This window comes from Phocoena phocoena, chromosome 4 (assembly GCF_963924675.1).
Source record: "Phocoena phocoena chromosome 4, mPhoPho1.1, whole genome shotgun sequence".
Classification (NCBI taxonomy): Eukaryota; Metazoa; Chordata; class Mammalia; order Artiodactyla; family Phocoenidae; genus Phocoena; species Phocoena phocoena.
The window spans coordinates 73540981-73567633 of record NC_089222.1 but is presented as its reverse complement, the minus strand read 5'-3'; the positions used below and the strand labels follow the sequence as shown (position 1 = coordinate 73567633).

Below are 26653 nucleotides of genomic sequence, written 5' to 3'. Positions count from 1 at the left end.
GCTCTGTATGTGGTCCCCAGAGGAACGGACACCTAAGAGGCCGAGAGGGTGGAGGCAGCCGGGATGTGCTGGGACGACTAAGGCCAGAGAACCAGTCCGTACTGGAGAAGGGAGTTGGAGGCCTCCCTGGCTGGAGGCCCTGGCTGGTTCCTGACTCTGGCTCTGAGTGGAATCTGCCGTTCAGGGTGATGGGGGGATGGCCTGGGGCACGTAGGCCTCTGACCACCTAAGAGGAAAAAACTAATCGTGAGCAGCTGGTTTCTATCAGAATCCGAGTCTCCGCAGGTGCAGGGCTGTTTGGCTTTATTTAAAAAACAAACCAACAGCTTTCATTAGCATTAACCCAGCGGCGGCCCCCTGCTGTCACCTGAAAATCAGCCACCCACAGGTCACACCCTCGGCAGCCTCACAGTACAGGGTTACACCCTGGCACCACCCTGGCCCAGGGCGGCCACACAGAAATATACTTCTCACTGCACAGATCTCCCTTAAAAAAAAAAAAAAATCAAACAATCATCAGGTCAGAGAAGAATCACTTGCTCCTCCAGTGAAGAGGGTACACACTGGGTAGCCAAAGCCAGGTCCTCCTGGCTTCTCACAGTGGGGCGGGGGCCAGGACTCCTCAGGACCGTGTGACCACGGCCGGGACACTGCCGGCGGCCTCGCTCCCTGCTGAGGGCGGAAGGGATTCATCCCAGCGCCCACGGGTGGCGGCGAAGTGCTGGGAGCCCAACCTGTCATCAGCATCCCCAGAGCCCCCGCAGACTGAGATGCAAATAGCTCCAGGCCCACGCGGCTCCCCGTCTGCTGACGAGGGTGGCTCCCTCCTGTTTCTTCTCTTGCTTCTTACTTTTTTCAGGGAGCAGAGTTCAGAGTAAGAGCTGGCAGTTCTGGAAACTTTTCTTGCTCCTCAGACAACTGTGACGATCATGGAGACCCGCTCCAGACACTTTCCACTGACTCGAAGGGGATGGGAAGGAGGGACCCTTCCTTTGGAGTGAGTGGCCCTTGGGCCCAGTCAGTGCACGGCTGGACGAGGAGATCCTGGGCTCACAGCTGAGGAGCCGGAGCTCCTCTCAGCACCTCACCTGGCCTGTAGCTCCTCTGACAAAGAGAATGGCATCTTCCCCTTCCTGGCCCTTCAGAGGGCCTCCTGCTGCTCCAGGGCCTGGAGATTACTGGGCCACCCTAGAGGCTGAACCCTTCAGTCTGGAGGAAACTACCGCTGCTAGAGATACGGGAGTAGCTCCAGAGCAGTGGACATCACGCTGGGGTAGGAGGGGATAATCTGAGATGCCGCCTAAGGGGAGCAAACACAGGAGAGGGGATTCCTGCTGACTGGGCTTAGCCCCAGGACAGAGCCGGGTACAGCTGAGTCACCAAAGGACAGGGCACACAGAGCATGTCTGGTTCCGAGGCCTGCTGTCCTTACCACAGACAGGTATTTAGACCCCCAACCCTGCATCAAGCCCCCACCTAGTAAAAGTTCTGAGAAGCACTTCGTCCTAGGACGCCTTGAGGGTTTCACCCCTAGGGCCCAGCCCTGGCCTTCCTGCCCTCCCCAGCCCAGCACAGTCACGGGTCCGGTGGTCTGGGCCACGCCCCCGAGCCGCAGAAGACAAGGACAAAGGGCTGCCCGTGCCCAGCAGCTCCGACTCCTCGGGGGGTCTGGCTCCAGCCTCATCTGGTGATGCCTTGGTGAACAGACACAGCATCCTTGGGGGCGGGGTGGGGGGGAGGCTGGCATGGGGAGTCCAGAGGACAGACGGAGTGGGGGCTGACGGGAGGTGCTGGCTGTGGTGTCCCTTCTCCAGAGGGGGAGGTGGGAACTGTCAGGGAGGGGCCGGCAGGCCTGTCATCTCAGCAGGCCCCCTGGGCGGCTCAGCAGGGCAAGCTCCAGCAGAGAGGGCCGTGTGGGAAGCTCGGGTTCAGCCTGTTTCCCTGGCAACCGGTCTCTTCCAAAGCCAAGGCTGGCGAGGATCCGTGTGGTGGGAGCCTGCAGATCTGCAGGGCAGCGGCTGTACCAGCCTGTGGGTGGGACGTGACTGGGAGGTGGGCCAGCGCACCGCCTCAGGTAGCGGAGGGACAGGCGGCGCCGGGGAGGCAGCGGCTGGGTTCCAGCAGGAGGGGGAGACCTGCTCAGTCCAGCTGGGGGACTTTGCTGTAACGCCCTTCTTTATCCCGCTCTGGAGCGATCACAGAAGCTTCAGTGTTGGAATCGCAGCCCTGGGGAGCTCTGTGGTTTCTCACGCTTCCTCTCCCTGCACACGTTTCCCCCTGAGCTGTGTTAACTGGATTTACTGAGGAGAACAGCCTTACTTAGGGAGATTTCTGAATAGGCTTCCATTCCAAGGGAGGGCGAGGCTTGCCCAGAGCGGCTTCAGAGGCAGGGCTGGAGGAGGCTGGCCGTGAGGGCCGGCGGGAGCAGCAGCAGGAGTGGGGAGACCCTGGAGGCCACGAGCGCTGAGGGATTAAACACAGGCGGTTAAGGCCTCCGAGTGCCGAGAGCCCTGTTTGTGGCCCGCTGGCACTCATGTGCAGGACTAGATGCAGAATACTTTTCAGCACTAAACTCACCTCGGGCTCCCTCTGGCTACCCTATTACAATTTTTCTTTCCCCTGGTTTCTTTACATATTCATTTCTTTCACAATTATACTACATGTATATTTATGCAGTTGCCTGAATCCTCTCTGGGTGACTATTTTTAGCATTTATAATCATTATCCAGGTCTGTCTGGGTTCCACAGCCAGTGTTTCAGACCCTCCCAGGACACTTCACCTTGATCGTCTGCAAAGACCCAGAGGGCCCTTCAGTTCACTCAAGGTTTTGGGTGAAAGGCTTAGAAAGATGCCCGGGGAGTATGCCCACTCTTCCTCTGTGGGGCGTGAACCCGCCTGTCCCGCCCTACCTGTATCTGAGCACTGCTGAGACAGCATCCCTTCCAGAGCTGCCATGTAGTCGGGGCCTAGCCAGTCATGGTAAGTAGTTTTCTCTCCCACAGGTACTGCCCGGAGGGTGGCATCCTTGAAAAGCAGGTCTTGGCCATGATAGTTGGAGGAGTCGAACATTTTGAACCCATTCTTATTGTGGTCATCTCCAAACAGGTCCTGGAAGCACACAGCGGACCTGCTTTGCATCTGGGCTCACAAAGGGTCACCCGGGTATCACTTGCCACTAACCGCTTTATACACCAAGCAGCAAGAAAAGTCAGATGCCAAGACTCTGTTTTGAAATCATAAGCTTGCCAACTCATTGACCTCTGTTACCAAAGCAGATTTGGAGGAAGAGATGACCATAGCCACCACAGTAAGACAGCCATTCAGAAACATCACACCAAACCAGCTCTTGGATACAGAACTGAAGCCTGAGCCTTACAGGCAGAAGGACCCAGAAATGAGAGATGATGTAGTTGAGATTACCGAGGGGTTTGCTAAACCTGCTCCTCAACCTCTTCTACCAGGCTTCCTCACTCTATCTTATGGGTGTCCTTTTCCCCAAACCCAAATGATTTCATAAGAGAGCCTTTTGCTCTGTCACTAGCTCTAAGAAGGTACTAGGTGAGTTGAATATCCTTTACTAACCCACCCTCCTAGCACCCAAGAGATTCTTGCAGCAGCTGTTGTCTTCCCTTGCTGAGGGTCCTCGGGGTGAGGTGTGCTATGGCTCCCTCCCTGAGAGAGTCACTAAAGAGGCCAGAAGGGATGTGAGAAATTATGAATACATGCAGGACGTCAGGAGAACATGGACGAATGCTTATGTCAGCTTTTAAATACCAATCAAGGGGGAGAGAAAGAGTAAGGTGGTTATTGATCTTTCTGGGGGGACTCAAGGATCCTCGTGAGGATATGATGAAAGTTCCCGGCCTTCTCCCCAGAGAAGGGCACATCTACACAGGGCTCTTCCACATCACTTCAGAGGGTCTGGGGACCCGTGCGGAAGCCCAGGGACCCAGAGACAAGAACTGCTGGGACAGAGGGACTCTGTGGGGAAGATGAGAGCAAATATCATTTCAAAGGTTACGAACTGGCCTGGAGAGCCAGCGGGCTCTGCGAGTCTGTGGTGCTTATGGAGGAAGGGAAAGGAGGTCAGTTTCAGTCTATGTCAGGTCGGGGGTGAGTAGAGGGGGAGGTTGGGAACCAGGGGTGCTGCTGTCAGACAGCCTGGGTTCAAATTTTAGGTGTGTTTTAGGTATTTGTTTTTAGGCCAATAGGATTTGCTGATGCACTGGAAGTAGAGTGTGAGAGGAAGACAGGAGTCTGAGCTGACCCCTGAGGAAATGGAAAGGCTGAAACTGCTATTCACTGAAGTGGGGAAGATGGAGGGATAAAGGGGAGTCCAACTTTGATTTGTTCAGCTCAAGATGCCTGTTAGAAATTGAAATGTCAAGTGGGTAGTTGTTAAAGATGCAAGTTTGAGATTAAAGGGTGGGACTGAAGCAGGGCTGCGGATGTACACTTAGGAGTCATCAGTATACAGACTGTAGTTAACGACCTGTGGCTGGACGAGATCAATATGGGTGCAGGTGCCGACAGAGAAGAGGGCTTAGGATTGAACCCTGGGGCACTCCGGTGGTTACCAGCCAGGGAAATGAGGAAGAACCAGCAAAGGAGACGGGAAGGAGAGGCCAGAGGGGTAGGAGGAGAGCCAGGCAAGCGTGGGGCCCTGGGAACCAAGTGGGGGAACTGCGTCCAGGAAGGAGGTGAACTTCAGGAAGAGGGAGCTGCAGCCAATGCTGCTGAGAGGCCAGGGAGAGGTAGACTGAGAAACAGCCGCTCTATTCAGCAACATGGGTCACTGCGACCTTGACCAAGGCAGTTTCAGGGCCCTGGTGGGGCCTCTCCAGGGTAGTCTCCATCCTTAAGAGAGATCAGGAGAGGAGGAACTGATGACTCCAGAGTAGAGATGGCTCTTTGAAGGAGTTTTGCTGTAAAAGGGAGTGGGATTACGGCTACAAGGGGATGTGAGGCCAAAAGCGGGTTCATTTGTTTTTACGAGATGGTAGAAATAACAGCAGGTTTGTATGTTGGTGAAAGTGGTCCGGCGGAGAAGGGAAAATTAATGATGTAGGTGACAGAGGGCACGGTGGTTGGAGGGATGGCTTCGGCTAAGTGAAAATCACAGAATTCCCCTCAGGCTTCCTCAGTTTCTCCTGAAGTCTGCTCCAGGTAGACTGGGTGACCCAGGGGCTTGGCTCCCCTCTGTCACCCTCCTCCCAGTGAGGCAGCCCCTGCCCTGGCTCACCTGGGCCTTGTCCAGCAGTCCATACACAGTGAAGATGTTGGTGTCTGGCCGGACCATGACAGCATGGGACGGTATCTGTGCCAGGTTGCAGGCTGCGAACTGGGTCACCTCGGCCCGGGCGCCGTTGGGACACAGCAGCTCGTAGTCCTCCGACATGAGCTCAGCAGCCCAGGGCTCAGAACTGTGGCCTGAGGGGATGGAGCAGAGGCAGGGAGAGGAATAGAGAGGCTGCTCTCCTCAGGGATCCCCAAATCCTTGGCTGGGGAGGGGCGGTGATACCTGGCCAGCTCCCCAGCCCTCTCCATTCTTCAGTTGTTCTGCTCTATTACCAGGGTGAGAGAACCCAGCTGGGCTAATAAGGTTATTCATAGGGAATAGGAAGTATGCACTATGTAACTCTGCACTGTATGATCATACCCATTTTACAGGTGGAGAAACTGAGGCTCTTAATCACTCCCCGGCAAATAACTCCATCTGTGTGTTACAGGTCTCAGGGTGGGATGGGCTCCTCCCCTAAGAGCTGAAGTTCTCAAGCCAGAAGAGGTATAACATCAAGTATGGATCTGTAAGATGCAGTTTCAAAGGCCCCTCCTTTGCAAAGAATCTCATCAGGTAGGTCTACAATGGGTACCAGGAATCTGCATTTTAAACTAGCAACCCAGTAATTCTGATGCAGGTGGTTGGTCCGAAGGCTTCCTGACAAACACTACTCTTAGGAATCACATTATTTTTATGTCTTCCTGTATTTGCAGGAGGAACTCCAGGTGGGCTCACGAGCAGAGATAAAAGAATTTGAGTGGCCCTGGGAGGCGGTCGCCTCACTGCAGGTGAACCTTGCAAGGGCCCCGCCTCCTCCCCGGCCCTCAGCCCAGGACCACAGAGGGCACAGGCTGGGACCAGGCAGCGCTCACAGCTCCTGCAGGAGCACGCAGTTCCCTCCTTCTCGGGGATGATCCCCAGTGTTCTTGGTGGGAGGTTGGCAGGGGAGTGGGGGTATGGCAACAGGGCCTGAAACGCTTCCAGCTCTGTTGGGGCAACTGGTCTACAGTTTAGTGACTTTCATAGGCAGGGTGGGATCTGAGTTTTGAAATACTGTTTTTTCCCTGCGTGTCTTGCTTTCCCTTCGCCCGTGTCCTCCTCCCCTTCGGGCCTTCTGTCTTTCTGCCCTGAGTTCCTGGGAAGAGATGTGTTAGGACAGAGTGGAGAAGACTTAACCTCCAGTGTTTGGGGTTTCAAAGCCTGGGGTGTAGGCAGGGTATATAGAAAATGCAAACAATAAAGTGTTGAATGGAAACAGCTTTCAGTCTTCAAAATGGATAGATTCCCTGAGGAGGGAGAACAGGATGGGGCAGGGGAGTGATGCACGGTCAAGGGCCTGCACCCCGATAGGACCTCAGGTGGGGGCTTAGGGGTCCTGGAGGAGTTCCTGGGCTCTTCTTCCCAGGTGGAGCCCAGGAAGGTGACTCCAGAGAAAAAAACCACCTGTATGATGTGAATGGGGGGTGTGCCCTGCCTCACACGGCTTGGGGGCTGCAGAGGGATTTCCCTGCGTGTGGCATTGACCTGCTCAGGACCAAACACCAGATGCTGATGTGAACTGATAACCCTGGGGAGAGAGGCCCCTGCCACCTCTACCCACACACCTGGGTGCCACATAAACACCCCAGAAGGGGTTCTCTCCAAATTGATTGAGTTTCTACCATTTCAGTGGAATGGGGATTTAGCTTCCAGACAAATAAAGACTGTCACGTGATCTGTGCATTTGGATACGTGGTCTGAGGTCTGTTCTTACCACTCCTGGGATCCCCAAGGGGCAGAGCCTTCTAGACTCAGTCTTTCCTGGCTGCCACTTGGCCCACAGTCCCAGCACCATCTAGCGCCTGGATTCTGCTGGAGATGGGGAACAGCCCCGCCAGAATCTGGCCCTGCCATGTCCCAGCACCATCACATACCATTCGTGTTGTCGAAGACAGTCGTGTGCTTAACGAAGGCAACGTCCCCTGCATTCTCAACCAGGCATCTGCCATGCGAGAAGCCAAGACAGGTGTCGGCAGAAGGTCCCACCCCTGTGCCTGGCCCCAGGACCACCTCCCCACACCCCTCCCGGCCCGCCAGGTACCTGAAGGCGCCACTGTAGCCGTAGTACCTCTCCTGGCTGTTTCCCACACACTTGTTGTGGCCTTGCTCATCTCCCACGCAGAGTGCGCACAGCGAGGACGGGTAGTTCTTGGGGTTGTTCACGGGCACACAGCTGGCACTGAAGAACTCACTCACCGCTGGGGCAGAGGGGAAGGGCTGTGCTGAGGGGCCGGCAGCAGAAAGGGCGGCCAGTGGGGAGATGGGTGGGCTGCTCCCCGCACAGATCTGCCCACTGGCCCACCCTATGGCTCAAGGCCACCCGTCTGCTCCAGTGCCCACCCAGCTCAGAGTGGCGTGTCTCCTCCTGTGAGGATCACAGGGACGGGGGCATTGCCGACATCGTCTAGATACAGGAACCCCCAGTGACAACCCCTGGTAAGTGGCCGCCCAGCCTTCCCTTGAACTCCCTCAGGGACGGGGAACTCGCTACCTCATAAACTCTTCTGTTCCAGTCAGAGCAACCGCCCAGCTGTCTAGGAGTGGGAACAGCCAGTTCTAACACCTTACATGTGCTTGTGTGGGTGGTTAGAAAAAAAATGTGTTTTTTTCCCCCGAGGTGCCAGCCAGGACAGAGGTGTGTGCGCAGCCAGCTTCCTCCTGCCTTTCCCTCACCAGGAATGTGCATGATTTACCACCCAGGGAGGGCCCTGCGTATGGCATATGGTGGGTGCCTGGTGAACGTGTCTTCTTCAGCACTTATACAGATGGCTGGCCACTTTCCAACAAGGTCCCCCAGATGCCCAGGGGGACAGCCCATGACTGGACGGTGGTACAGCCAGGCCCAGGGCCAATGCACTCGCCCTGCTCCCCATGCCCATTGGAACTATTCCACTCTTGAGTGAGTAAGTGGGTAGGGGCACTGGCACCTTCAACAGAACCAGACACCACTGACTGTCTCAAGTGTAGCCAAGAATATTCCCCAACCTTCCCAAGAGCAAGGGGGCATGTCAAGGAGGAAGAGGACATCTCTCTGGGGCTGCCTTCTGTGGGGTCCTTCTGGGAGAGGACCCCAGCCCTCAGAGCTGGCCCTGACGCCAGCCAACCCCAGAGAAGAGCTTGCACACCTGTGTGCCTATAGAGGATGGTACCTGTGAGGATGTCGCAGTCCCTGGGCCGGATGAAGCCCTTCTGCACAAGGGCGCCCACGGGGATGTCCCAGCCTGCAGGGCTGCCGAAGCCTGGGTGGCAGGAGCGCTTGCCCCGCAGCTCGTCCAGGGTGAAGGCATAGGAGCTGTTCCGCTTCACCACGGCCACCACGAAGTACGAGTTGCTCCTGTCCTCCGCTGGGGGAGGGGACACCAGTGAGGCCCCTCACCTAATGCTTAGTGGCCTCAGCTGAGCAAGAGTCAGGGCTGGATCCTGACGGGGCGCTTCTTCCCTCAAACCCGTTCCCTCTTGCTGCTCCTGACCTCAGAGCAGTGGTCTTGGCCCCATACGCCTCTACCCGCTGGTATTAGGCCCTGGCTGCCTGGGCTCAGGAGTGCCCAGGCCAAGGGCCAGGTGGGTGTTCAGGGAGCACATCCAGCAGCGGGACCCCTGCGTGTCCCCTCAATGCTGAGAAGCAGCCTGTGGGGCTCCACTTTTCAGCATTCTGTGCACCCTCCAACAGTCCTCACCCAGAGGAATTTGTTTCTTTCCTTACACTCAGGTGGTATTTTCTCACCTCCTGGGAGAAAGGTGGGGGCATAGCTGAGGCTGCAGAAGCGCTTTCGCTAAGATGAGAGAGTTTTCATGTCCAAGTGGAGGACACCTGAGGTCACTAGACTTCAGCACAGAGCACCTGGGCCCTGTCCCAGGCCACTGAGAAGGTGTTCATGAGCCGACAGGAAGGAGGGTCCCAGGGCCACCTTCCGTGAGCCACGCCGTCTGGACGGAAGAGGCCAAGGAGGCTTTCTAGTTCAGGGCTTGGCAAATTACTCAGCCTGTTTTTGTATAGCCTGAGTTACAAGTTAAAATTTTTTTTATATTTTTAAAGGGTTGTTAAAAAGAAAAAAGAAGGAGAAGAGGAACAAGCAGCAGCAGACTGTGTGTGGCCTGCAGAGCCTGAAGTGTTTACTCTCTGACCCTTTACAGAAAGTTCTCCAAAGCCTGCCAGACTTCCAGTGCCCGGGGCCAGAGTGGCTTGCCTGTGATAGACAGCAGCTGGCCCGGGGAGAAAGGCTCTGATGAGTCGTTTTTATAAATATAAAAATATCAACCAGCTCCCAGCCGAGGCCAGGTGGCTGGCGCCGGCACTCACGGGCATAGTGCTCCCCAGCTGCTGGAACCAGGCCATATATCTTCCCTGCTGTGTAAATGTCCTGGCCCTTCAGGGTCACAGCGTCGATTTGCCCAGCCTGCAGGGGGACAGAAAGAGTGGCCAGGCTAGAGTGGGCCCCAGGACAGCTCTGGGTGTCGGGATCTGACAGAGGTGCCAAGGCTGGGTCTCTCGGGGACTTTGGCCTCAGGCTCTCTTCCCCTGGGAATCCCATCTTGCCCTATCTGCCCCTTCCTCTCCTTGTGAAGATGGGCAGGCAAGAGAGGTGCTTGGAGGACCAGAGGCCTGAAACAAACCACCACCAGCATTCCCAGTCATGGGTGTCTTTCAATCTTTCAGCAAGTGTTTTCTGAGGGTCTCCCATTGCCAGGCCCTGTTCTGAGCAGAACCTAGCACAATGGCTGCTCTCATGCTCAGTGCGGGTCTCCCCACGGCTTGCCAGCCTCAGACACCTGCAGTGCCGTACTGCACCCCCAGCACCTGGCCAAGGGCTGGCACACAGCACGAATACAATACATACATCTCAAATGTGTATGTGAATGGATGAATGAGCCAGGTCTGAAAAGACGGAGTCTCAGGGTCTGTGGGAGGAGGCTTCAGGGTTGAGGGATACAGCCCTGCCTCAGAAGCCAGCAGGAGGGGCCCAGGACCTTCCTCACTCGGAAACCTCTAGGGCCCTCCAGGTCATCTGCACCCCACCCCACCTGTCCATTCTGAAGTCTCCGGACAGGTGGCTCCTCAGACCCTGCCAAGAGGTTAACTGGTAATCAAGCCATACCCCAAGGGAAGAAGCTGGGGCCCGGGGACAGAGGGGGCACCTGTAGCCCGGGAAGGTGCCCGACGCTGTTCAGGGCTAGAGGCATGAGGTTATGACGATGGAATAACGGGCAGTGGCATTGACGTTTTGAGCCTGGAGGGTGCCTCTATGGGGAACCCCTTTTGCTCCCACCCAGACCTTCTCCACAGTGGTGTGGTGCCGGGGAGGAATCCAGACCTTAACCCACAGCCCAGGGGCTGGGCCAGCTGACCCTTCCTTGCCGGCATCACTGCAGTCAGGCAGGAAATGGGTGTTAGAGCTACACTGGACATCACCTCTGAGAACCTTAGAAGTTAGAACTGAGGATCTCTGAGCCTTTGGCTGGGGTTCTCAGGGACCCCCACCCAAATCTACTCCTCTCCCCACAGGCCCCTGTGCGGCCCCTTGGCCCTCTGTGAGCTCAGGTGGAGAGAAGGACTGTGCCTGGAGACAGCTGCATCTCCCTGCATCTCTCCCTGCTCTGGTGCCCCTGGAACAGCCGCTCCTCTACAGAACAGCCTGCCCGGGATTAGGAAAAGAGTCCCCACCGCTAAGTCCCCCTTCCTTGATTCCCGTTGGGCTCCCCTCCCTCGCCCGCATGAAGGCTTAGCACAGTGCGAGGTACATAGGAAGTGCGTGCTTATGAGACTGTTACTGTCACGATCCCGGGCTCCTGTCCTTCCTGCCCACTCGCCTCTTCTCAAGCCATGTGCTGCCTGGCTGGGGCAGGGTGGACGCACCTCTGAGGGGCTGTGACTTGGCCTGCACTCGGGGACCACCTTGAAAAGGGCTCCTCACCATCAGGCCCCACCTAGTAGCTCTTGAAAACAGGAGGAAGTGAGTCCAGGAACCCGGGGTGGAGGAGAGCCCTGTAGACTTCATCCCTGACTGCAGGGCCTTGGGTGCGTCTCCCACTCCTGGTCTCAGTCTCCAGTCAGAGAAGCGAAGCAGGACAGAGCTGAATGGGCTTTCAGAGACAGGCCTGTGCTTTTAACTACAGGCGGCAGGCATATTAACGAAGGCTTAGTCAATTTAATGGGGACTAGGATAGACTAGCCCAGAGACTATCAGTGCACATTGTATTTAGTAAAGGTAAGTACTGTTTGGCTTCATATCTCTCTATAGGGGATACATAGTTTTACATGTTTATATCTGAAAGAACAGTTTTTGTGTACTAGACTGTGATTGATGGAAAATGTATTTCTGGGTTGCAGTTTAATAAATGAAGAGCCAAGGCCACCCCGTATTGTGCACAGGGGGAAACTGAGACTCAGAAAGTGCAAGGGGCTTGCCCAAGGCCACAGGGTCGTGAGTGCCAAGCTGAGCCAGTCTCACGCCCCTTCTGCCCCTGCCCACTTGCTCACTGCGGGGGGAGCCCCCTCTGCCCCACCCCCAGGTGGGGTGGCTGTTTCCTGCGGCCCTTCTCTGTGGCGTTGTCACAGGAGACTTTCTTCTCCTCCCCAGGCTGCCCTGTGTCCTCCAGACCAGGTGGGACAGAGGGAGAGCCGGGAAGGACCGCCCATCCCACCCTCCCCGAGTGTTACAGCCCCCCCGGCAGCAGGGCTCGCCGAATCCCGGGGCTGAGGGAGCAAGACCCGTGGCCGGGCTCTCCCCACTCCCGGCGCCCACCCCCGCGGGGGGCTCTCCCGCGAAGGGGCGTTACCCGCGGGGGCGCGCTGGTGTCCGCCAGGGGGGCCGGCCCGCCCCTCCCACGGCGCGACCGCTCTCCACTGCCCACCCACCTGGCCCGCTCTGCCCCTCTCTACACGGCTCCCACCTGGATCCGTTCCATGCAGTGCTGGGAGGACTCGGCAGACACACACTGGATCTCCGGCTTGAGCCTCTGCCGGCTGAAGGCCACAGCCATGTCTCCACACTTCTGGATCTCGGGCGTGGACAGCACACACCAGCGCAGGTAGTGGGGCAGCCCTGTGTGAGTGTGGGCGTGTGGTCACGCTGGCCTGCCTCGGGGCTGGCCCCCAGCAGGAGGAGCCTGGAGTCAGACCCAAGGGAAATTCTGGCTCTTCCCCTGGTTAGCTACAAGGGGTAAGTTATTTCACCATCTAATCCTGTTTCCTTACCCAGAAAGGGGACCAGCGAACCTCTTTCAAGGGGCTGTGAGGATGCTTGAGGCAGATCATGGCTGTCGTGTATACAGCTCAGGCCTGGCATACCATCTCCCTGGCTGTAGGTGGTGGATACGCGGGGGCGGGGGATAGATGCAAAAGCCATTTGTAGACTACTTTAAGGGTCTAGGAGAGAGACAGTGCCAGAGCCAGGGCCGTGGCCACGTGGTGAGGGGGAGTGAGGCACAGTGGTGGGAGAATGACAGGACTTGACACATTCTGTATGGAGGGGCAAGGAGACCCTTTGGGTCTGGATCCCACCCCCTGGAGCAGGTGGGGTTTCCAGGGTACAGCAGGCCATGCGACTCCAGAGTCTTCTTCCCCTACCCCCAGAGGCAGGAAGGTGGAAGCCACAGGTTCCCATCGAGGCCAAGAGACACACACAACTTCTGGGGTGAGTGTCCTCCTTTGGCCACCTCTCCAGAAGGCCTGGCCACGCCTGCGGTCAGGCGAGGGCCGGCAGAAGAAGAGACAGCTGGACTTACGGTTGGGGTCACAGAGGAGACCCTTCATGGCATGTAGGTACTCGCGGCCCAGCCACGCCTCATAGGACTGCGTGGCGATGGGCACCAGCTCGGAGGTGGTGTCTTTGAACATCAGGTTCTTCTGGCCGTAGGCCTCAGAGCTGAACATCTGGAAGCTGCTGCCCTCATGGCTGAACAGGCGCTGTGTGTCAAGGGGTCGGGGTGTGCGCTGGTGAGCAGCTGCGGGGGCGAATCCTCTCCTCCCAGTTCAGCCACCACTTCCTTCTTCCTGGGCTCTCAGGCCAGGCGCCCACTCTGAGGACCAGGGGGGGCGCCACCTCCCTCCTTGCCCTGTGCTCCCCCGGTGCATTCTGCCTTCTCATACTCAGCCGGTTGAACACGTGGCGCGTGGCCCAGGTGTGCGATGATACTCAGCACAAGCAGTGGGGCTGAGCATCGGTGATATGGATGAACGAGACTAACTAAAGCTGGTGAGGCCCACGGGCGGAAGCTTGCTGCTCCTGTAAGCAGCGGTCTCAGCAAAACATTATTCACCACACTTAATTAATGGTATACTTTGACATTTATCGGTTTTGTCATTTTGTTTATTTGCTCATATGTTCTGATCTTGGTTTTAAGAGCCACAAATACCAGGAGCTTTCTCTGAGGGGTGCCTGATCCCCCTGGTCTCCCTACTCTGGCCAGCCCTCCTCGCTGCCAGCTGGCCCAGTTGGTCCCTTCTTCACTCTGAGTTGGCCTGAGGTTGAACGCCCCAGAGGTCTGGCTCCCCAGCTGGGGTCTGTCCCAGGGCAGGGCCTCGGGGTCCTGGCCCTCCGAGTCTGGCTGGCCCAGCCCCAGGATGGCTCTGAGCTCCAACCCCGGTGAGAGACGAGAAGGTCCAGCATCGCCCTAAGAAACTGTGTGGGGTGCCCTGAACTCACCTGGCCTTCGTTGAGCAGCCGGAAGATGAGACCCCCATCTGTGTCGGCCCGGACCACCACGGCATGCGCAGGCACCCGAGCCAGGTGGCATCGCCTCCATTCGGTGACATCAGCCCGGCTGCCATCCCGGCACAGCAGCTCGAAGTCCTGTGACAGCAGCGTCTGGCCCCAGGAGGGCAGAGTTTTCCCTGGGAAGATGGGAATTCTGTGGTGAGCCAACTCCTGTCCCGGGTGGGGCTTGGTGGGGACATCAGGGAGGACCCTTGAGAGGGAGCCTGGGGAGAGCTTAAGGGTTTCATGGCCACAGACCCACAGTGAAAAGAAACCCTTACGGGAGGTGAGAACCAGAACCACACCAAGAAGTGAGAACCCAGAACCACACCAGGAGGTGAGATCAGAACTCAGAATGAAGAGGAGCTTGGTGGCTGCACCACACAAAACCAGGTGTCTCTGTGGACTGTGTCTATTTACTTACATTTTTTATTTGTCACCAATTTCTAGTAATAAAATGGATTTGAGATCTCTGACAATAACACAATATATATAAACAGAACTGCTCATTAAAGGTAAAAAGAGTAAGAAAGTAAGAGAAGCTTAGGATGAGAGAGAGAAATGTGTCAGGAGTTCACCACTGCCGTCTGGCACTAAATTTAGCCCTGAGCAGAGGGCAGGGGATGGGGGTGGGGTGGGGCCTGGTGGAAACAAACCCCGACAGAATTCACCAGAACCGTGGCCCAGACAGAAGAGGGTAAATTCCCAAAGCTTCAGCCACAACTCCAGCTATTAATACTTTGGTATTTTTCCTCCATGTCCTTTTTTCTATTCTATTTTCTAACGATTTTAAATATGGTTAAGGACATACATGATAGGCAATTTTGCATCCGACTTATTTAAAAATATTTTTCCACATTACTGGAAGCTTTCCATAAAACTCATTTATAAGAGTGAATATCAACACCAAATAGGAATATTAAGAAGACGAATTTCAAGGATTGTAACTCATGCAATAAGACATACCACAGATGGCCCTACATAACAATATTTTAATGACTTTTAAATTTTAAAATGAGTAGGATAAACCTCTGCTAGAAAATAGGAGGGAAAAAGATAAATTTGTGGGGTCATGATCACTCTATTCACTATTTAAAAATAAACCAGAAAACCAAGAAAGTAATAGTTTGGAAAAGTCCATAAAGGTCATTTTTAATGACTGCATGGTAATTTATAGCACTCTCAACAATTACTCAGTGTCATTCTCTCCCCACTCCCCAACTTTCCTCTATTTATAAACTGCTGCAAAACCTTTGTAATAGAGCTCCAAGGGATCATTTGGCCTTCCCTCCAGACAAAGGCATCATTTAGGTATTTTGATCTGCCGCTCCTGTTTTTCTTCACTAGGGACAATTAAAACCATATTACTTCACTACTTTGAACATTTATGTCAATTCCAGTCTTTTCCTCTTACCAACTTTTTGCCTGAAGACAACTCTTTAGAAAATTACTTCCTTAGGTTTCCTTAGACTATCCTCAACATTTTAAAAGAGATGGGTTTAACCCAATACACCCCTAATTCTTTCTCCATCTTCCAAATTCTCGTTTGCTTGACTCATCATAGGATCGTCCTGCTCTGAAGACAATCCGGTCTCCTTTTTCAGATCAGTTTTTTCTCACATCTGGTTCATGTTGTTTGCCTTCATGAATGCCAGACTACATGATGGACCTTCTGATTTAAAAGGAAAGATTAACAAAAAGAAAAAAGAGATAATGATTCTTTAAAAAAGACAACGATCAGAGCTTCCCTGGTGGCGCAGTGGTTGAGAGTCCGCCTGCCGATGCAGGGGACGTGGGTTCGTGCGCCGGTCCGGGAAGATCCCACATGCTGCGGAGCGGCTGGGCCCGTGAGCCATGGCCGCTGGGCCTGCGCGTCCGGAGCCTGTGCTCCGCAACGGGAGAGGCCACAGCAGTGAGAGGCCCGCGTACCGCAAAAAGAAAAAAAGACAATGATCAGACATTATGGAACAGGCAAAACTGTAGAGACAAAAGTCTGACTGGTGGGCATCAGGGAGGAGGTTGGAAGGGATTGACAAGAAAGGGGTATGAAGGAACTTTTGGCGTGAAAGGTCTGCCACAGTCACTATCTTGATTGTGGTGGTGGTTGTACAACAGTATGTTTTTGGCAAAACTCATAGAACAGTACTTCAAAAAGGGTGCATTTTACTTATGTAAATTATACCTCAATTAAAAAAAAAAACTAGAAGATTCTTAGGCAAATCCAAATTAGGCTACATTCTATAAAATAACCGGCCTGACTCTTCAAAAATGTCAATGTCACTAAAAACAAAGATTGAGAAACTGTTCAAAGTTAAAGGAAACTAAAGCAACTTAAAAGCTAAATACCATGTGTGATCAAAGATCAGGCCCTGGCCTGAAAAAATTGCTACGAAGGACAGAAATGGGACAATTAGTGAATCTGGAACATGGACTGTAGCTTAAATATTGTGTCTATGTTACATTTGGTAACTGAATTTGGTAACTGCACTGTGGTGAGGTCCACATCACCTTGCTCTTAGGAGACATGTACTAAAGTATTAAAGGGTGTGATGTGGGCAAACATATTCTCAGGTGGTTCGGAAAGACACACACGTACAGAAAGGATGATCAGTTCCACGTGGCAAATGCTCAAAGCTGGAATCTGGATAAAGAATAAATACGGGTTCTTTGAATTATTCTTGCAACTTTTCTAAAGCTCAATTATTTCAAAATCTAAAAATTTTGAAATGACAATGGTATAATGGATCGACATCTAACACCAACCCATCTTTTAACAAGTCCTCGTCCAGGGATAAGGGATGGCTTCTTCAGGAAAAGGAACAAAGGCTGGAAGGGACAGTAGATGACAGCTAGTGCAGAGGTTTGCAAACTTTTTTTCTTCAAAAGCAGAATCTTCACACGGAAACGGAACCCAAGGCCAGAAACGTATCAGAGCGGGGCAGAGCAGCTCAGCCGGTTCCCTTGCCCGCAGAGCAGCTGAGCTCCATCGGTGAGCCCCACCTCTTTCTTTCTGTCAGGGAGGGTTATGGGCCCTGAGATCCGCGGCTGGGGGCAGCCTCTCCACTCACCGTCTGTGTTCTCCAGCACCGTGCTGTGCTTCACAAAGGCCACGTCCCCGGCCCCTTCTGCCAGGCACCTGCGCGGGTGGAACCAATGAGCTGCCATCCTCCACCTCGGGAGGCCTGGCCTGGGCGTGGGGTTGGGGTCATGGAGGGCATGGGTTTCACAGTCATGCTGTCCTGGGTTCCAGTTCCCCAGTTTGTTGGCTGTGTGGTTCTGGCAAGCTGTGGAGCCCTCCTAGCCTCTATCGCCTGTAAAGTGGGGATGAGAAAGTAGCTCCTGTGGGGAGAGACCCTTTATAACCCGTATAGATCCTGTACAGCTGAGCCTGGGGCCTGACAGGAGCAGGTGACCATAAGGCAGCTGCTTGGTCAGCAGCCTGAACACTCAGAATGTGTTGAAGATGACTCCCGAGGTCATACCAAAAACCCTGAGTGGAAGGGACAAGGATTTTGTGGATCCCCTATCTGTCACTGCCCAGTGACGGAGGCAGGTCAGGGCCTACTAGGCAAAGGGGCTGCCTGGGTCCCTACAGCCAGCCAACAAGCAGGGACTGGACTGGGGGGATGACACCAGGAGAGATGGGGTGGGTGAGAGTCTCTGGCTTGGAGGACCAAGAACTGTTTTTCTCTCTGTGCCCCAAACTGCATTTCCCTTATTACACCCTGGGGCAGCAGGCTCTCAGGTTCCAGGTGGAAACACTGTGGCCAGGGCCGTCAGAGGGACCTGGGAGACTCCCATGCCAGCCCCCATCGAGTGTTTCCTCCTTTGTGGACAGATGGAAGTGCACCACAAGCAGTTAGAGACTCTCTTGTCTCCATGGAGGGCTGCTCTAAAGTGCCAACCTGAACAGGGGCAGAGAGAGGCCAGCCCTGAGCATCAAGCCTTGGGGGTCCCCCCCCCATGCTCCCCCACTCCAGCATCCTCCCTCCAGGTCTCAGACACTAGAACGGGGACCTGGGAGCAGCCAAAGGCTGTTTGGGCCATTTTCTTCTCTCTGAGCCCTTACTTCTCTAAATATACCAAACATGTTGATTTTATGAGCAAATCCCGCCTGGCATATACCAGTTTGAGGTTTTTAAACTAACCAGGCACATGGACTATATAAAGGGTGCTTTGATGAGAGGCAGCTGACATCGCCACTCTCCCAGGGGCCCTCCCTGGGCCGAGGTGTTTTTCCCCTGCGCTTGTGGCCCCGTCCCAGCCCCTCTCACCGGAAGGCCCCGCTGTAGTCGTAGTATCTCTCCAGGGGGCTCTTGTCACACACCCCTTCCCCAGCGGTGTTGCCCCGGCAGAGTCGACAGAGGGACTCTGAGTAACTGGTCTCTCCTGCCCCGGGGACGCAGCTGCCCCCAAAGTAGTCGCTGACAGCTGTGGGAAAGAGACAGAAGGGGTCAGTCACACAGCATCAGACCCTGCCCCACCCTCCAGGGAGTGCTCAGGCCACTCGGGTTGGAGTCAGGAGGGCTGGGCTCCCCAACTCCCCAGGCTTCCGTCTGAGCAAAACCGCAGCGCTGGATCTGCTCAGTGGTTCCCAGACGGGGGCCACAAAAGTGTGGGTGTCGGAGAGTGACGGCTACTATTTAAAAATGGCTCAGGGGGGTCAAACGTTTACCCCCAGATGGCCACACAGGACAACTGTCAGCCAGTTAGTGTTCCCATTGAGGGTTCCATTTCAGAAGGAGTTATGTGTAGTCAGTGAAAGTAGGGAAATAAATGATTACTTAAAAGAGTATAATTAATTTTATAGACGACACTTCTCAAAACACGGGGAGGGGAGGGAAACAGCAGAGAAGGAGGCCTGGCTGGGGACAAATTCAGGATCTGCAGGATTCTGGGGCCCTTGCCAGCACCCAGGCCCCGAGTCCACCCTCCTGGCAAATATTTATCCTGTGCCCAAGGACCCCCTAGTGCCATGTAGGGTGAGCCAGTTGCATTGTGCTCGGCTAAACCAAGCTCTTCCAGGGCAGGTTCCTTTCTTGGTCTTTCTGCATCCTCGCAGGGGAGTGGACATTTAATAAATGTGCCAAATGACTGGTAAACCTCCCACAGCTGGGCGCCGTCTGAGAGGACATGGCTTCCAGGCCCTTGTGCACGGTGCTGTACGGGGGTAGAGCATCCACGTGTATGTGTGTGTGCAGGTGGGGGCAGCATGCGTGTGTGTAGTGTGTGGGTCTGTGCCTGCATGGATGGGTGTGCCCACGTACACGTGCACGTATGCACACGTGTATGTGCGTGTGTGGGTTTGTGCGTGTGTGTATGCATCACGTGTGTGTGCACCACAGTGACCGGGAGGGAGGGAAGCTGAGCTCATAATAACAGCAGGTCCCTGCAGTGAGCACAGCCCCTGTGCCGTGCATTCTGCAAAGATGTTGTGGAGATTACCCCAGTCCTCCCAACGCCACAGCAATGGAGTAAGTGTTAATTTCCCCATTTTACAGGTGAGGAAACTGAAGTTCAGTGTGTAGAGTAATCTTTCTGAGGGCAGGTCATGCTGAGCCAGGGTGTCAACTCACACGTACCCACAGCAAAGTCTGGGCTCTGAAAGACCAGGTGCTTGCCTATGTGCGGAGCAAACCAGGAAGCAGCACACTCAGGAACGAGGGGTTTGGGGACGCCTGAAACTCTCCTCAAGGGGTGGTGTGGTCCCAAGAGGGCAGTTTGAGAAGGTGGTCATGTGTCAGGGGCCACCTCAGACTGACACAGCTGGGTGGCCAGGGGGTGACCAGGAAAAGAGGCCCAAAGCATGGGCCTCTGTCCAGGTCACCAGAACCAGGGCTCTGGGCTCACAGCCAGGTCCCCTCAGCACCTCCTGCCCTCGCTCTACTTTCACGGGGCACGTGCTGTTTGCAGGACGGCCCTATTCTCACCACCTGCGAGTCAATGGTGGGTCTCTGATTAGCCACTGGTCAGCTTTGTGGGCGCAAGTCTGCAGCTTGCTTGGGTCCTGAAAAAATACGGCTTCTGACCCTGTAAAGCTAAGGACACATTTGTGGCCATGGCGACCATGTCTACACCAGGTGAGAGGTGCTCCTGGGCGATTTGCCGCCTCCCGTGGGGTGGGCCTGCAGGGCCTGTGCTTGGCTGTACCGGGGGCCCCGGGAGGAGTGAGCGAGCGTTGAGTGCCTGGAGGAGCCAGCCAGGCAGAAATCTAAGTGGGGGCAGCAGCAGGCCGGCCAGCGGACAGGAGGGAGTGATGCCGTTGACGAGGGGTCTGGGGAGGCCCAGGGGAGGCGGCTGTGCTGCCCCTTAAAGGAGGCGCAGTGAAGTTGAGCCTGGAGGGAGGCTGTCCCACGAGGGGAAATGCAGAGCCCCTGCGGGAGAAGCCACTGGCGGTCAAGCCCTCACCTTTGAGCACGTCGCAGCCCATCACCGAGAGGCGGCCACTCTCCACCAGGTAGCCCACGGGCACGTTCCAGCCCACCGTCCGGTTGATGCCCGTGTGGCAGGACGTCACGCCTTTCAGGGTGTTGATGGTCACGTGGGAGCCTCTCTTCACCACAGCCACGGCATAATAGGAGGTACCGACCTCTAGGAGGAGGGGAGAGGAGAGGAGTGAGGGTGGGAAAGAGGCTGGGACCCTGCCTGGGAAGGCTGTGGGAGAAGGGTGCGAGGGTGTGCACGGATGCATGTGTGCACGTGTGCACGTATGTGGATGTGCACGTGCATGCGTGCATGGCATTCCAGTACCAAGAGAGCAAGTGGGTGCAATCCACGTGTTGTATCACAAGACCCCGCCCCCTCCAGCCTCTGCGTTAGCTATTATCTTGAGATGTTAATTCATTCATTAATTTTCCCCTTGTCCTTCCCGAGCCAGCTGGCACTCATCTGGGTCTACGTTTGCACACATCAAGGGAGCTCTGTAGCCAGACCAAAAGCAGAAGTAGCCTGCAAGTCTTTCGTCTTCCAGAAGTCTAGCCCCTTAGGAGAACTTAGAGGATGTGAGGGGATGGTATCACATTATGGGAAGAAGAGTGGTTGGGAGCAGGGCAGGGACTTCCCTCAGATTAGAAAAAGTGATTTCTCAGCGCTGGGCCAGGGACGCAGGGGTAGAGATAGAGAGAGACAGACACACAGACACTCACACACACACAGAGAAGGAGAGAGACATGAACGATTTGGTCCCAAATGACTCAAGACCTGAATGGGGTGCATGTCGGTGGGCGAGGGTCTACAGCCTTGCAAAAGATTCCCCTGGGCCAGAGGTTGCCTGGAAGAGGCCATTCAGACAAGACAGGGATGACTCCTCTATGGGACTGATGACCAGAGGGCATCCATCACACACAGACATGTACACAACTGCCCGGGGGTGGTCCGATGCCCATGATCATAACGAAGCTGAGTTCTAGAAAACCAAGCCAGTGTTATTTCTTGCACCCCTAAGCCTGGCCCCTGTCAACCTAAGCAGCCTGTCTGGTCCCACCCTCTGACTCCCCACTCTCTTTCTAGTTTCTTGAACTCACCAAGCTCTTTTCTACTTGGGACACTTTTCAGAGTGCAACCTTTTTTTTTTTCTTTTTTTGCGGTACACGGGCCTCTCACTGTCATGGCCTCTCCCGTTGCGGAGCACAGGCTCCAGACACACAGACTCAGTGGCCATGGCTCACGGGCCCAGCCGCTCCGCGGCATGTGGGATCTTCCCTGACCGGGGCACGAACCCGTGTCCCCTGCATCGGCAGGCAGACTCTCAACCACTGCGCCACCAGGGAAGCCCCAGAGTGCAACTTTAATGTCACCTCTCCAGACAAGCCCTCCTCTCTGCTCTATTTTAGCCGGTCTTCCACGGCCCTTATCTTCTCCCTCATGGCCTTTCCTTCCTTCACAGCACCCAGCACATTTGTGACTGCAGTTTTTGGTGCTCATTTACTATGTGACTCTTGCTCTTGGAGGGCAGGAATTGGTTCTCTTGCTTACTGCTCTGTGCTCATGACTGGCATGTAGTAGCTGCTCAATGAATGTGCTGAATTAATTAAAAAGGAAGAGCTGTGTTTGGGGCCCACGAGGCAGGGCTGTTTCTGGTCATTGAGTGGAAAGCCTGGCTGGTTTGCAGGGTTGGACTGTGTCCTGTGTCATCTGACAGTCATCAGTTCAACAGGTGACCAAGCGAGGCCCTGTGCTGGGTACCAGGCACCAGGGGTATACAAGGATGAAGACCAGGCTTGCCTCAGGGGACTCGCTGTGGTGAGGACAAAAAAAACAGACAGAGGGGAAAGGACCTTGTGGAGTGAGTCAGTGCTCTGGAAAGCAGGAAAGAGAGGCCCTCTGCAGGGGTGGGAGGGCTCAGGGGAGCTCTTTGGAGGTGACAGCTGAGCTGGGCTGTGGCAGACGCTATGCACTGGACAGGTAGAGGCGAGGGGTGGGTCTCCAAAGGGCAGGCTGTGCCAGAGGCATGTCTGGTGTGAGTGCAGGGCTGGGGCAAAGAAATGCATATTTCTGAGCACACACCATGTGTCAGGTGCATACAGACTGGCTCATTTAATCCATGTGACAGAGCAGGGACCACTATCCTGGTTTTATGGTCAAGGAAGTGGAAGTTGTTCAAGGTCACACAAGATGACAGGAAGGGGCAGAACTGGGATTCCTTCTTGGTCTATGGGGCTCTGCAGCTCCTAGTCACCACTTCCTGTCTGGCCCCATCCCCACTCCACACTGCATCTGACAGAGGGTACTGGAGAGTGCGGGGAGCTGGGGATCACTGATGCCTCGTTCACCTGGCAATCATGCCCCGCACTACTCCAGGCATGGGGTAGCCCCTCAGTAAGAGCTTGTGGGTGACGGTTAGGGGGCTGCTGGGCTCCCCATGGGGAAGAACAAACTCAGGTCAACCCTTCGTGTCTCTGGCACCCCCGGCTCTGGGGACAGGACTACTGACCAGCTGGGGGCTGCAGGGTCGGGCCGGGCCCAGCAAGGACATACTGCTGAGTGAGCTCCTCTCTCCTTCCAGCCCCCTCCCACTTGGCCCTCTGACCTTGATCATACACCTCGCCCACCACGGGCTTCAGGCCGTGCTCCTTCCCCGCCTCGTAAATGGCTCCTCCATCCAGAGTGATGGCGTCAGCTTCCCCGGCCTGCTGGGAATAGGTGGGTCAGTGCAGCCTGGCCCCAGGGGCACTCAGCCAGGAGCTCAGGGACACCTGCTCAGGGCCCCTTGAAAAGCCCTGGAGGTCCACGTGGTCCTCATCATCTGGCCTGGGAGCACTGTCTCGACTCAGCCTCTCAGGCCCCTCCCTGCCAGGGCCTAGGTGTCTCCCCCGACCAGGACCAAGGGCTCACCTTGTTTTTATAATTATGTTATTTAAAAAATATTAATGCTATAGGACTACGCATAGTTAAAAATCAGATGGCACAAAATGAAAAGTAGTGAAAAGTGAGCCTCCCTCACTTTCTTGTTTCTCAACCCCCTGCCTCTGCTCCTCTCTAAGATGCAGATTGAATCCTACAAATATCCTCTTCAATTGTTTCCTTTTTGTTTTAAAACACAAACGGGGTCCACGGGTAAAATGATAACTTCAGCATAATTGGTTTCCACCCTCTCGGTGGAGCCTGGCCCAAGCCCTTGGCCACATGGATTGTGACCGGATTAGCTCTGGGGACGCACCAGGGGCTAAGCTGGAATGAAAACCCGGGTCCCCTTGTATTTGCCCCTGATGCTTCTCTCCACACCTTGTCCTGTACTGAAGTCCTGCCTCTTGAGTCCGTGCCAGTTGGCAGATCTCCTGCCCCTCAGAACAGCTCTCCCACCCACCATGCACCCACCCAGGACTGCTGGCCCTGTTCCTCCTGCCCCAGAAAACACACAAGCCCAGTTCTGGAAAACTCCAAGGAGGAGTGAGTAACTGCCATGGGCCATGGAGGGGTCTGCTGTCTGGGCTCCCCTGGGTGGGGCAGGTCATGTCCCCCATGTAGAGGGGCTCTGTGCAGGGAAACTCTGCCTCTCAGACACCTTTCCCCACCGGTGCCCTGAGCAGGGCCCTCCCTGGGCCTCCCAGCGCTTGGGCAGGAAACAAGCTGGCCCTTGTTGCGGGGGAAACTCAGGAGATCCTATCGACCGGGCCCTGGCGGTGGGGAGGACTCCGGAGCCTTTCCAGCTGAATGAGGCTATTGTGCGCTCCCTCCTGAGTCAGAGCCCTCTGTCTGTGCAGAGCGGAAGGGAGAGGACTCACTGTGATGAGCTGGAGGCAGTGGTCAGCCGAGGTGCCCTGGATGCACAGGAGGGAGGGCTGGATGCTGGCTTGCTGGAAGGCCTTGCTCATGTCACTGCACTTCTGCTGCTCCGGGTCTGAGATGGTGCACCATCGCACCTCCATCCCTCCGAGTGCTGGGGGGGGGGGGGGGGGGGTGCGGCAGGCAAGAACAGTGAGACCCGGCTCCTGCAGCCCCAGCCCTTGTGTCCCATCAGCACGTATAGCCAGTCCTGTGCATCAGCCCTGCCCTCTCACTGTGGGTTACTGGGGCACAAAGAGGGGGCCGGGCTCACTGGCAAAGCTGTGCATGGGCCATGCACTCCCTGCACTTGCCCAGCGCGGCTCAGAGCTGGGCCCTTTGCATAGGCCAGGGAGGGTTTCCCTAGGTAGCAGCTGGGCTTCCCCCGCCCGCCCCTCCCTGGCCTGGAGCACAGCCTGGTGGGTGGAAGGAGCACTGGCTGTTTCCTGCCCTCTTGGGTCTGTGTGTCTCCAGCAGGAGGGTGCTAGACTGGGTTTTCTCACTCACTGGTGTCCCTGGGCCCTCCTCATGAACTGGGACTTGAGACTGGGAAGTGGTTGTGGCTGCCCTTGAGGAGCCTTGCACCCTTTGGAGCATCTGTGATTATGCCCCCTGCAGACCTACCCTCTGTGGGCACAGTGCCAGGCCCCTGACAAGGGGAGGGTGAGGAGTCAGCAGGCTGGGTTCAAGTTTCTGCTCCTCCAGCTGGTGACTTCAGGTAACCTATTTGACCTCTCTGAGCCTGTTTTGTCATCTGGGAAAGCAGATGAGGAAACCACCTTCTGCGTTGTAAGTAAACCTCTGTAGAGCCAGGACACAAGGTCCTCAGTGGACTGCCTCTTAGGCCCCTCCTCCTGAGGATCTGGGGATCTGGGGATCTGGGGATCCTGGGGGCCCAGCAGACGTGGTGCCCAGCTCCCTGAGGTTGCTGCCTTTGCAGACCCGAGCTCCTCCACCACTCACCCTCCCAGCCAGCCCTGCCAGGGATGCCTGTGCTCCTGGGAAGCCTGAGGCTTTGGGTCCATTTCCACCCGCCAGGGACCCTCTCAAGGGAGCCTGTGCTTTCCATCCCCACCCCAAGTGTCAAGACTGCCGGTTCTTCCACAGCCTCCCCTTGGCCCCCTCCACCTCCCCTGGCTCCAGGTGGCCCCCTGGAATGTGGAGGTGCCCTCACCCTCTCCAGTGCTCCAAGGCTGCACCCTGGTAGGCCTAGCAACTGCCAGGCCCGGACCGGGGTGGCAGGTCCATTTTTTGTACTGGCGAGGTCAGAGCGCTGGCTTGAAGCCATCCTTTCAGCAGCCTCCTCCCGCGATCCCCGCGGGCCTCTCCCGGAGTTCCGGCCTCACGTCTCAGCGTCCGGGACCGTGACTGCCTTGGGAGCGGCCCGTGCTGACGCGAGGAGTCCCGGTCTGCGCCTCCCACCCCCCACCCATGCAGGGCGCCCTGGAGCCCTCTCCTGGCAGTATCTCTCTCCTCCTCCCCTCCGAATCTTCTCCCGCCTCCCTCCCCACGGGGCTCAGGAGAAGTAGAGACGTTCTGGCTCCCAAACCCTCCTTGGGCTTCCTCGCCCATCAAGAGCATTCACCCTCCGGACCTCCCCCCCACCCCGACACTCCAGGGCTCTCCCCTCCACGCCTCTGCCCGCGCCTCTCCTTCCTCCAAGAAGTCCTCCAGACATCCTGGTCTGCCCGGGTCAGTGCTCGTTCCCTCCCCCGTCCTTCTTCGCGCCTCGCGCCTTTCTAGCCTTCCGCCTTTCCTGGGAGACGAAGGTTCAGGACACTTTTTCCAGCCCGCGGGACCCTCCTGGGTGGGTGTATGTGTGTGTGTCTGGAGAACTCCAGGACCCCCGGCCCAGCTCCTACTCCCAGGGCCGGGCGGCGGGGTCTCACCAGTGCGCAGAGCCAGGATGAGCCACAGAGCCACGCTGGGGCCCCGCATGGCGCAGTCTAGAGCTAGCTGGGGCTGGGTTTGGCGCGGGTTTTGTCTAGGTGTGGGTCCAAGTGGGTCAACAGCAGCCAGAGCTTTCTTCCTCCGTCTTCCCTGGCACGGACCTTCAGCTCCTTAAGTGCGGCCGGGGTGTGCCTTGGCGGTGTCCACGCCCCTAACGTGCACCCGCCCACCCCCGACTGGACACACCTGGACGCTGACCGGACTGGCCTTACGCTTCTCTTTGGCGCCCCCTGCTGGAGTCTGTGCCGGTGCGGGGGCTGAGTCTAACCGCAGGCCTCTCTTGATCCCCATGCTCCTAGGCCTGGACACACACGCTCAGCTGTTTCTGAGAGTAAGGTATCTGCTGTCTGGGGCCTGATTCCCCCAGCTCACGGGTGTTCCAGGGCTCTCTCACCTCAACAATCTGCCCTGAATTCCAGAACA

General features: G+C 56.0%; 1 protein-coding gene across 1 annotated transcript; it reads right to left on the bottom strand.

Annotated features, from left to right (window-relative positions):
• Nucleotides 1-2380: 2380 nt before the first annotated feature.
• Nucleotides 2381-26357, bottom strand: MELTF (melanotransferrin). Its single transcript, XM_065876500.1, has 16 exons — nt 26170-26357; nt 24241-24395; nt 23046-23145; nt 20426-20608; nt 18292-18448; nt 17086-17153; nt 13967-14154; nt 13047-13227; nt 12213-12364; nt 9622-9718; nt 8471-8665; nt 7363-7519; nt 7196-7263; nt 5244-5431; nt 2911-3109; nt 2381-2463 (listed from the first exon to the last, which is right to left on the bottom strand). The coding sequence occupies exons 1-16, from the start codon at nt 26216-26218 to the stop codon at nt 2381-2383; spliced, it is 2220 nt and encodes a 739-aa protein (XP_065732572.1). The 5' UTR covers nt 26219-26357.
• Nucleotides 26358-26653: the final 296 nt, after the last annotated feature.